The sequence below is a fragment of the Pteropus vampyrus genome, unplaced genomic scaffold (genome assembly GCF_000151845.1).
Source record: "Pteropus vampyrus isolate Shadow unplaced genomic scaffold, Pvam_2.0 Scaffold9, whole genome shotgun sequence".
NCBI classification, from domain to species: domain Eukaryota; kingdom Metazoa; phylum Chordata; class Mammalia; order Chiroptera; family Pteropodidae; genus Pteropus; species Pteropus vampyrus.
The window spans coordinates 12,812,579-12,825,080 of record NW_011888790.1 but is presented as its reverse complement, the minus strand read 5'-3'; the positions used below and the strand labels follow the sequence as shown (position 1 = coordinate 12,825,080).

The window sequence follows — 12,502 nt, the reverse complement described above, 5'->3', positions numbered from 1 at the left end:
ATCTGTTTTAATACTGCAAAGAAATCAGTAGGAAATCTTAAAATATTAAGAGAGCAAGAAAGTAATTTGATCCTCTCCCTTTATTTTTATAGCTTTATGAACAAATTCTAGCTGAAAATGAAAAGCTGAAAGCACAGCTACATGATACAAATATGGAACTGACGGATCTTAAATTGCAGTTGGAAAAGGCCACCCAGGTTTGTACCTTTTTCTCTTTGTTACTCTAAAGGTAATGGCTGTGATTTATTCTATCTAAAAGATTGCATTGAAATGTTCTCTAGTGTTTTAAATATAAGTTTGGTTACTGATGATAGCTTATTAGTAAGAAGGAAACAAGATAACACAGTTTACTGATAACTTTTTCCTAAAGTAAATTAAAAATATAGAAGTATAGCCTCACAGTGGAAAGACAAAGTATTTTTTAAGCCTTTTAATACCTATGTTGTGGTACACGAAGGATTTAAATGCTTATTTCCAGCATACCAAATGTCACAGGCATTAAAAGCATCTATACAGAATCTTCTTAAAGTTATAAAATTTCTTTATAATTTTTATTCACTATGAATATTTCTTGTTCAAAAAAGTGATTTAATAATAGTAATGCTGTAAAAAAGATAATTTTAGTCATCACTACTTTTACCTTCAGTGCAACAGCTTAGAGGTGATAATTTTAGACAAGAAAATTGGGATAGCAAAATAGAACTCAGTCACCTTGTACATTTGATCCAGGATGTGTATGATCTAGGAATTGTTTCCCAAGCTCTTTTTCCATGGAACACTAGTTCTGGGAGACAGTAATAGGCACATTCCCGCCTCCTTTTCCTCCTGCGTCCATATCAAAAAAACCAAAAAAACAAAAAACCCTACTTTGCGATCTAAGAAACTTTGGAAATACTATATATTCTACATCTCGGAGGTTTCATAGGATCTGTTTATATGTTAAAGGCTCTAAGAGTCTTACAATTTTTAAGAAAACAAGCTTGTTTAAATTTAGCACATGACCTTTTAGCATAAACACATTTCTGCAGTACAGCTCTTGGAATCCAGTTCGAAGGCACTGATCTAAAATGTCATCTCCAGGTCTAGAAATGATACTGCATACTTTTCTACGTTGAACTTATAGTTGTTATCAGGTCCCTTTTTGTTGTTGTTAACCACTATTATGTTGTGAAGCAATTGTCTATGCACAGTGGAAGCTGTACTAAAATTCCTGGGGTCAGGCTAACCTTTTGAGATTATGAAGTCTCTTCAGATTTTATTAGTTAATGAGAGTTTACTTGTAAAGATACACAGAACGAACAGAACAAACTCATAGATACAAGTAATAGTATGGTGGTTACCAGAGGAGAAGGGTAGTGAGGCGGGAGAGGGTAAAGGAGGTCAAATATATGCTGATGGAAGGAGACTAGACTTGGGGTGGTGAGCGCACAATGCAATATACAGATGATGTATTATAGAATTGTACACTTGAAATTCATAATGTTAACCAACGTCACTCCAATAAATTTAATTTTAAAAATGGAAATAAAAAGATACACAAAGAAGAACAAGAACACATTTCATAGTGAGATGTCACAAAAACTGGGAATGTCATTCATGTTAAAACTTGCTGGCTTATCCCAAGGCTTCATGGTAAACTGGAATGTCATCATCCTTCAGGTTGCGTTAGTAGCTTAGTGACCCTCCACACATAAAAATATTATAACTAGGTCTCTGAAAATAGCTTTAGCTCTAGAGATTTGATAATAATGTTTTCTAAATACAAATGTCCATTGCTCTCTAGTGTCCTGTCATAATGGCGACGTGGCTAATCGTCGGCTAATTGTTTCCACTACTTACTGCCTTCTCTGTTTTTCTTTGCTCTTCTGCCTAAACTGTTGTCATCCAATTCTTCCTGTCTCTCATATAATCTGTACAAGAGAGGAGAACTGATAGAATTAGCCAATTAATTATAAGCATGGTACAGTCCTGTTAGTGACCATTTCATGGAACCCTGAATAACTTATAGCAAGCTGCCTTTGGGTCATAAACAAATTTCTGATCTATCAACTGTAGCCAGAGAAACAAATGACTAGATTAAAAAATACGACAGTTTCTGCCTTCACAGACATTGAATAATCATGCCCAATGTACTGAATTAATTATGGGAAAGGTAATAATATAAGAGATTGAGTAAATATTCAAAGTTAATATCTTAATTGGAAAAACTATGTAAATGTTATTTTAAAAATTTAGGGTACACATAAAAATAAAACCTATAAACATTAAACTTTTTGTTCAACTTAAGACTATCTTGTGCATTTAGTCTACTGAGAGTCTTTCACTTGGGGTTTTTTTTAAAGCATTGCTTCCATAACTATTCATGAATGTGCATAGATGAGGGAATTTTGATAGTTGCATGGAATTTTTCCAAGGGAACTATCATCCTACTAAGAATTAATCTTGAAGTTTAGGTGTACTTGATAGTATTTAGCCAAGTGACTCTAGAATCCTTGATTCCTACCTTTCTCCATGTGTAGTCTTCAAGGGAGAGAAATAGGCTAATTTACCAGAAACTGGTTTGATGACTGATTATTTTTGTCACATGTTAATTCACCAGATTTACTGATTGTGATTTTTAACATGTTTTAACTAGAATATTTACAAAAAATGTTAATTAAAGTTGATTATTTTTAAATTAAGAAATTGGTAGGTTTATTATAAATTTGCTAAAATGTTCCCATATGGAATAAAATCTCTAATAAAATACCAATTTTTTATATAAAATTTATTTAACTTATATGTGATGGCATTGTCCCAGCTATTTCTGATTTCTTTCATGTGCTTTTGAATGTAATTTTAAAACTTTTTAGTCTTTTAAGTGTTTTTAGGATTCATTTATATACCCTCAAGTAGTATACTAGCCTTTGTTTTACTTTTCTAGCAGTTAAAATATAGATTTAAATTTAAAAACATCAAAAAGAAATCAGAATTAACTGAAAGTCTCATCATATTACAAATTTCTAATTTCATTTATAACAATAAGCAACTGAAATACATCAACTTTTATTTTTTCAGAAAGAGTAAGCACAAAGACAAAACCATTTAAAACAACAGGAAAAAAGTGAGGATACTTGGCCATGATTAGATCTTTAAATTTTATATACCATAACCATAAAAAAGAAATTGTGGAAACAGGATTAAAAGTTAACTTGGTTACAAGTCCTAATGATACTAAAACATGAATGTCTAAATGGTTGACAGAAGAGAAAATTATATAAAGAAATGTTTTATAAATTGCCACATTAAACAGTGAAGTTGTGCTTAGTCGATAATGAAAAAAACATTTCTTTAAGCATATTTGGCAGTTAATAGTCATAAAAGAGCAACTCTTATTAAAGTTGTCAAAAACCATTTTCGGTAAATTGGTTATTCAGCAAATTGGCTTTTGGGGAATGAGTCATGTGATGAATTCATTTTCAGCAAATTGACCAGGAATCCCAAAGAAAGGTTCAGTGTTAATGACTAAGATACCACTTGTTTTTAACTGAGCCTGTGCACAACATCCAGATGCAGAGCTCTCTGGTATTTGGTGCAACATGTGGCTTAAGAGCCCAAGGGTCTTCTTCCAAATGTCAACATCTTATTTACTTTGAGTCGGTTGCATTGTACAAGAAGCAAGAGAAAATAAGAGACTTGAACTCACCAGAAGAAGAAAAGCTACATAACTTGGATTTCTTACAAGTGCCAGTAGGTAGAACCTTCTTCTCAATTCTGGGGCATGGATGAATGAAAAAGCAAAGAGAGAGACAGAGACAGAGAGATTTATTGGTCTGCCTGCATGGATACAGAGTAACTCAACCTGGTCATAATCACATTTCATATTAGCCACTCCACCTGGTGGTCTAGGAAAGGAAAGAGCTTGAGTATAGGAGGGAAAACTAGGGTGTTCTGGGATTTGTTCCACAGTATTCACCCATCCTTACCCCTAGCAAAACTATGTAAAGACCTGAGGAAAAGTGATACGTACACTGTGAGAGCTGTGACCATTCTATTTCTAAGTATTTAACTCTTTATTATTTCAGTACAAACCCTGTTTTCTCTTTTCTTTACTCACACCTGTGTATTACTCTACTTGAGTGGTGTGATTTCTTTGAACACCACTCGAAGAGAGTTACTATGGGCCCCCCCCATTTCTATTGTACTTATATCTCTTATATCTTTCTTACTTTCTTACAGAGACAAGAAAGATTTGCTGATAGGTCACAATTGGAAATGGAAAAAAGGGTAAGTGTCCATCTTATTGAATAACAAATCATTGTTTACCTTTATTGTTCTGTGTAAGTAATGGTAGGTTTTTCTTAGTTTTTATGGATGGTAGTTTTAGTTTAAATTAATACTTAGTAATTTAATTAGAATGTTTTCTAGCTTAGCTTCTATGGGATCTATCTAGATGTGAAATTGCCTTGTTAAGTAAGACTTACTTTACCATATTATTCTTTTAATGGATTAAAAAATATCTTGCCTTGATTCTGAAATATACACATTGTGATAGTGACTGATATTTTTGAAATGCCTTTTATCTCTTTGATTTTCTGTGGTGATATGCTTAAAACATTTTAATCATATATACATTTAGTTTAATTCTTTGCAAAATTAAAATACTTCCATTCTTGAAATAGTTTTTAAAGTTTCAAATTTTCGAATTCTTTTTTAAGTTAATTTAATAATAATTTAATTTTGAGTTTAAATATTTAACTTAGACTATTTTAAACCAAAAAAGTTGATTACAAGAAAATCCTTTTACCATTTCATGTCTCTCTACAACTTTTTATCTGCTATGATATATTCACTTGTTTTTCTCTTCGTTTATTATTGTTATTGCTCAGGGCCATAGGAATAACTCTACAAGTTTAGTCTGAGCAGTTGAAAATGTATAAATGATCAAAAGTTAAAGAAGTACTCAAAAGAGTATCTGCATGCAAGTAAGCAGTGGCTAGATGGGCAAGGTTTCAACCAGAGAAGAAATTACATCCTGGGCAGCTATGATTTCTAGATCAAAGAATAAATAATCCTGAGACATGATATAAAAGCACTTTCTTCTATTCTATTTTAAAAAACAGCCAATTTACTCTTCTGACAAAAAAAGAGATAAATGATAAAAAAAAAATAGAGCATGTAAATAAACAAATACAGTCTGTTAATGCCTGTTTCATTTAGCAAGTTGTACCTTATGATTTTGACAAGTTTTAAAAATTATTCTTGGCCATTGAAAAAGCTGTTGTATAATTAATAATTACTAAAAATTTAGACTCGCTTATTTTATAAAATTTAATAGTGATTATTATATCCTTTCACAGTATAACTTACTGAATTTTATATCTCAGATATGCAGAAACAGTAAAAATTATTCCTCTATCCATACTAATGATTGAGATGAAAGACATAGATACAGACTATATAGTTAATCAAAATACTCATTTTTGAGGCAGTCACATTTTTAAGAATATTTAATTCTTCTTGTGAAAACAGTATATGTTTATTACAAAAATTTTAGCAAAAGAATACAATCATCTGGAATCCCATCATGAGAGGTAACTGACATTTTGATGTCTGTCCCATTTTATCTAGGCTTCAGCACACACGATACATGTTTTTGTATTCTGACATTCTTACCTGACCTTCTCTTTTTTCTGTCAAATGCAGATAAATTACAAAGTACCTAATCCACTCTCAATTTAACATACATTGTTAATCATAGTATTAATGATAACTGCTAACATTTATTCAATACTCTTACCAGACAGGTACCGGGCTAAGCACTTTACATGCTTTTCTCTTAACCATATTTTTTAGTGTTAATAAGTTTGTCATACGTAAGAAATTGCTTGCACCTTTACATGCATTTTCTCTTAACCATATTCTTTAACGTTAAAAAGTTTATCTGTTAAACATAAGAAGTTGCAACTTTACAGTTGTCAAGTCAGCAACCAGGCAGTTTGGTAGTATCCTTGTGTTGCTTTATCACTAAGTAGTTAAAAATCTTGAAAGCACCTAATAAAATTGAAGATGATGGGACAGTTACCTGTCAGTGGGATAAAATGTGTTATTTTTGATATTTCACAGTTATGAGGATTAAATATGACACTAATGCCATACTATTTTGAGAAGTGCAGTGGTTTTTATGAATTTGTCATTTTTAATAAAATGATTAATAATTTTGCTATATAATTAACTAGGAGAAAGTTCTGTTTATAGAAAATAACATTTTTGTCTGTAATAATGTTGAAACATGCTGATAATAGAATAACATGGTACTTATAAGATGATTATTAGGATTCCATATTTTTTTTTAAATCACATACTCTAAAGACATTAACATTTATAGTAAAAGTACTGCTTTACTAAATATGAACATTAATTATTAATCTGGGAAAGAATGTCTTGGAAATAGTTTCAGTGTGATTAAACTAAATTTAAATGGTTTGTATCTGAAAGGTGACCGGCAAGAGTCAGTATCTTCTGGGCGGTATGACCTAACCAAAGTTTTACAGCACATTAATTACTGCTGCTTGCTTTTTGCATAACACCCTAGAATGCTTATTACTCAAAGGAAAATAAAACAGTGCACTGCAATGATGTATGTTGCCTTTGCCTGACACTCTTCGAAGTAAGGTGGTTTAAAATAAAATATACACTGCATTTGTTTCTTCATTAGATTCACTGCATTAATGCTACACAGTATCAACCTAAATATTTGGATAAGTAATGGCTAGTAAACATTGTAGATAGAAAAGATGAACTTGTTTTAAGTCGTATTGAAATTTTAAAGTACATATCTTTTAGGCATGTTTGCGTCTTGCTTTTCTGCTTCTATCACTAGAATAATTGCATCTTTGTGTGTTTTTTTTTCTTTTCTCTACAATCCTCAGTCTACAGTGTTGGTTTATTCTATCCTTAAGTTTTATGTGAACAAAAAAAAAAAATAGTTTAAATATGTTATGTAATGTCTCATCACGAAGTCAAAGCTTTAAAGAAAGAGCTTATAGAAAATGTTGGAAATAATGATCTTTATATTTTTTTTCTCAAATTTTGGAAAGCTCTTTACATATCACTGGCATCACATCCTTTTCTACACTGCTCCTGATTTGATTTTTAATCCTAAAATGGCACTGTTTCACAATTTAGAAGAACATTTAAGAATATAATAATTATATAATTAATATTGGTACCTTAAATTGATCTAGGAACGAAGAGCTCTAGAAAGAAGAATATCTGAAATGGAAGAAGAGCTCAAAGTAAGTAAACCTATGAGAGATAGTGCTGTTTATGAACTCACATCTTACAGTACTGTTATAGATGTTATGATTACATTAATTGTTCTCAAAGCTGTTTGTGCAATTTGTGATTTATCTATATCTGTGCTTCTCTTTCCTCCTAAATCCAGGGCTGGGAGAGTATTTAAAACTCAAATCTTATGTTAATTTTTATGACACTTTTGATGTTCAGGTATAGAACAGATTAGACAATAAAAACCGTAAGATTTGGAATTTTTTATTCTTTACATCCCACATAACACTGTTTTTTTTGGAGAATGAATCATGAAAAAAGATCAATATAAAAATATTCTCCTTGGAAAATAGAGGACGTAGGAGTAGTAGACAGGCAGAGCTGTATTTTATCACACTGTACATTACCTGTGAAAATACCTATTTCTTTTGAATGTTGGGAGGAACATCCTTTGCAGGAAAAAAAATAGCATTGTTAATTGATTAACCCTTATCACATTGTCTTGCATGAAGTATCTGTCAAATTATGAATTAAGGAACTAATGCATAGGAAATCGTGTCCTTAAAATTAGAATTTTGAGATTTAAATGTTTTGTTATTGAATTATTTGGTTACTTATTCGAACATTGTTATTGACTGGCTTTGGAGACAGATTTTTTTGGATTTTGTTTATGTTTTCTCTGATAGGGAATTTTGGGACTACCCTGTTTACTTTTGTAAATCTCATGGAATATTCTTTTAAGATTTAATTTTTTTCTTATATTTGTTATCTGTGCTTCTTTATATTTTTATTGTACTCTTTTTCATTTTCTTATTTTTTATTTTCTATTTCTCTATGTTCTGATTCCTGCAGAACCTGCACCAAATAAAGCAAGTGCAAACTCTGAGAGAGTTAAATGAACGACTGCTGACTGAGAATAGGGCCTTGACAAGAGTGGTAGCCAAGCGCTCAGGGTTCTGTAGGAAACTGCAGTCTGTGAACCTATAATTTATAGTTTCATCATTTCTTCCTGGTAGAGCCAGGCAGGTGTTTTTGTATTAGTAAGCGTGTCTTGAGTTCACTTTTACAAATTAATGCCATTTTGTCTGGAGCTTATCATATAACTTTAATTATGCATGGCTTCTCAGAATGTTAGAAAGTGTCACTAATTGTATAATGAGACTGATAAACTACAAAAAATTAGGAAATGATTTAGGAATTTAAATAAAAGACTTGTCAGTACTTTTGCAAAGCTTGTATACATTTTTTGGCTCTACAAACATTTTAGGGCTTAAAAGTATGGCTATTATATTTTAAATTCTTTACTAGAAAGAAAGTGGAGCATAAATAATATAAAATGTATTTTGCATATAATAAACGTTGAAGCTGAAGATTAAGCATGTTACCTGTTTTTCAAAATAATGTCATTTTTAGTCAGAGCCATCTTAATATTCACTTAGTTCTCTTACAGAAGTATCTTAATACATAAACTTTAGATTAGTGTATTTTGTGTCCATACAGTCTGAACACAGGTAATAGTTCTTTGGATCTACATAAAATTAGACTCTTTATAAATATTTTGCTTAAGAAGTAGTTTTAAAAGTAGAAGTTTTGTTTTTATTTAATTTGATAATTTAGTACATTTTGAAAGCTAAAGAAGAGGACTAAATATTTGGAAAGTAAATTTTAATGTCCAAAATTAGCTATTTCATTTCCTAGCAAATCTGGCAGAGCATATGTAATTTAAATTATTCTTAGTGGAAAATCCAGTTAACTTAGAACATTTTTACCCTCTCTTTCAGTTCATCTGTAAAACAGAAAATTAATTTGCTTTGTTTTGAGGATGTGAGGGTGTGTTTTTCTGTTAGCTCCAAATACCGATTATTTTCTCTGTGCTTGAATATTTTCGTAAATACAGCCTTATTACTTTGGCTTATAAATTATTTATTCTAATAGTAATAATTGCTTCATTACCACTTAATGAGCGCCTATTATTGGATCAGACATTGTACTAGGCACTTAAATTTAATACTGTAGGTGAATCCTTTAAGGAATATTAATAATTTAGAACAAGTCTAACTCCCTCAGAATTTCCCCAAATAGACCAATTTTTTTGTGAAATTATGTAAGTATTATGGTTTGAGGTCTGACATAAAGCAAAGGCCTTGGTTTAGCTACTGACAGGAACTCATAAAGGAGCTCCCTTTAAGCTCTCTTTTATCCTAACAAAACAGGCTTCATTTTCTTGGCTGTTCTAATATGGTGTGCTTATAAGTCATAATATCAAGTGATTTAGTACATTTCAGTTGATAACTTTGGGAGAATAAACCTTTCATTCCATCATTTATTAAACTAATTAGCTTTAAATTGGGGGGGGGGGCATCCTTTCTTCCTGATATATGTTTTAGCCACTAGAAATATATATAACCGACAAAGCTTTTTCATGTGTCTTGTGGTGAAAATATAACATTTATTAAGAGTAAATATTTTATCTTTTTATTGAAGCAAAACTTTTTCTTTATTTTTCACCTATAGATGTTACCAGACCTGAAAGCAGACAACCAGAGGCTAAAGGATGAAAACGGGGCCTTGATCAGAGTTATAAGCAAACTTTCCAAATAAAAAAAAAAAAGGCAGCAAGTAATGGAATTGCACATATTAGTAACCCAGTGGACCATAATTGACAGTCACTGGAAACGTGGGAAGAATCCTTGGAGACTGTCATTTTCGGATATCCTGCCAAATGCCCTCTTATCTAGGAGTTTTGTTTTGTTTAATTTTCTGGGTTTTTCCCCCCCTAGTATCAAGACCATTGTTTCATGTTAATGCAGCTGCTGAAGAAGATTTTTTTTTTTTAATGACTGAGAAAACTTGTTTACAGCTCCAGCATATGAGGAAAGTGTTCAAGGCCAGATATGCCTCAGATATTTAACCCGTAAGCCTTAGTTGTACATAAATACTTTTGTGTCAACAGAAACTTTCAGCTCTCACAGAAGACAGTTATTCAACATTTTTTGATGTGCCACATTTTCCAGTTTTTCGATATTTAAAATTTTTTTTGCTTTACATCTAAGTTTGGGTTTGTATGTTTTTCCTTCTAACTCTTCATGTGGCAGATTCTTCTATGTTTTCACAGCTTTCTCATTTACATAAAAAAACACTTGGTCTTCTGAGGTCATTGTCGTGTATTAGTCTAATGCTGTGTTGTCTCCCACCTGGAACTGAATTGCTTGGTGGAACATTTGCTTTCACTGTTTGTGCAATATGCATTTATTTCTTATATGAATGCTTTAAAGTCAATTGAGATTAGGTTCTTTTAAGTCCTACTTTCTGCCTTCATTTGTCACTTTTTTGTTTTTGTTTGTTTTTTACTATTGTAGTATAAGAAGTTAGACTCTATAATCTTCACATTCATTTTAGCAGGTACTGAGTGATGCTGTATATATAAATAAGTGTATTGTTTTGATTTTTAAACCACCACATGGCATGCTTGACTATTTTCTTATTTCAAATGTCTGTTAATGGAAAGTAGGCTACTCCATAATAGTGTTAAAAACAAAATTTGCTAACAATGTGATATAAAGACTTTAAAAGTAACACATTATGTGGAGCCCTATCTTTATAAAAGTTTTCTACTGTAAAGTGCTTTTATTTTCAGTTTTCATTTGATAGTATTCAACTATAATTAAAGTTGCATAAGAAAATTGCTTCACATTTCACGTACCTATATTTATCTGAGTGCTGTCTAAAACTGTTGTGCTAGCCAAAGTGATGCTATGAAATCATTTTCAGACTTAACCCGTGAATTAATGTTAAATGCACTGTTATTGCCATGTGAAGAGGCATTGACTTTAATACCACCATCATGTTCAGACCATTTTATACATTTCAGTGGCCTTTTTAAAAAAAAAAAAAAAAAAAAGTAAAACCAAGTACATAGTGAAGATGGCTTTTATTTGGACAAATAGCTTTTATATTTTCATTAAACCGTGCAAAAAATATTACATCTTTCTGGCACATAACTGTCTCCTTAACCACTGAACAGTTCAGCCATTTGAATAAATTGTACATTGTAAAGCTTATAGTAGCTAATTGTATTATTGATTGTATTGTATACTATATTAAATGTGAATTTGTACCCCTTCATTTTAAAAGGTCATTGTGTTCTACTGCCTATTTTAGATTACTTTGGGGTTGGGAAAAGGTGTTTTGGTAAGCAGGATTTCAAGTCCTCTCTTTCGATTGGTTTTATGACGATATAAGGTTATGCTCTTACTACCAAGCTCAGGATTCTTGATTTTTAAAGGTACAAGGATAGTGGTGGGAATTTTATTTTTGGTTATATTTGAACTGTATGAATGGTGGGTCTGAATATAGAGAATTTCCATGGTCTTACGTGGACAAAAAATATACAGATAATTGATCGGTTTGAGTGACTGCAACATGTTCTGGTTGCACAACAGTTAGGCATGCTGAGGATTATACTTGTGAAGTTCGGATGCCTGTGAAGAATGATTAAATACATGTTTCTAATATTTTAGTGTTTTGTATTTAGGTTATTTATTCTTTGTATCTAAAACTGAACAGCTACTGTGCTATATTGATTTTATTGGTAGTATTGAGCAGACCTTGTTTCTGCATGAAACTAGTTGCAAAACCCACTATTTTGGAAATAAAAATGTATTTTGACATATACAAATAAAATGAATAAAACTATTTTAAATGTGTGAACTTTTACTGAAGACATTTTAAATTTTGTTCTGAGATATTTAAATTCTGCATGGGTATTTTTTCACTAATTGCTTTACTTTGATTCCAATTTGAATAATTTTTGAAATTGTAATATTGTGATAATTTGCACAACATTGTACATGCACATCTGTAAATGCAATCTTAATTGCCATATTTATGCAATCTGTGTACCAACTTGGACAAATGTTTATATATTTTACATAAAGCTGTCTGTGTGCAGAATCTGAGAACTAGTTTTTTTATGATAAGTGGGTAAAAAATAATGCTAACAGTGAGTTTCAAGATAGTAGCTTTGTAGTGCAAGATTCATTTGCATAAACATTCGATGGTTTCCAAATTAAACCTGTGCTTTTTCTTAGCTGCAAACCCAGGCTTGGGGATACATATAAAGATAATATTCCATTGAAATGTAAAATATTAGGTCATTTCCAACCTAGATTTGTCCAAGGTTCAACCCCATCTACTAACACTGTAACTAGATAAGAGGCACTTTCTGTTGGGG

General features: G+C 31.3%; 1 protein-coding gene across 7 annotated transcripts in view; it reads left to right on the top strand.

The window, feature by feature from the left end:
* Window positions 1-11,979, top strand: part of PPP1R12A (protein phosphatase 1 regulatory subunit 12A) — a 130,776-nt gene extending 118,797 nt beyond the window's left edge. For all 7 annotated transcript variants that reach the window (XM_023521123.1, XM_023521122.1, XM_023521127.1 and 4 more), the window contains 4 exons: window positions 93-197; window positions 4,219-4,266; window positions 7,227-7,277; window positions 9,784-11,979. In XM_023521123.1, the coding sequence (XP_023376891.1) occupies window positions 93-197; window positions 4,219-4,266; window positions 7,227-7,277; window positions 9,784-9,870 (291 nt within the window). In that variant the 3' untranslated portion in view covers window positions 9,871-11,979. The remainder of the gene's footprint in view (window positions 1-92; window positions 198-4,218; window positions 4,267-7,226; window positions 7,278-9,783) is intronic.
* Window positions 11,980-12,502: the final 523 nt, after the last annotated feature.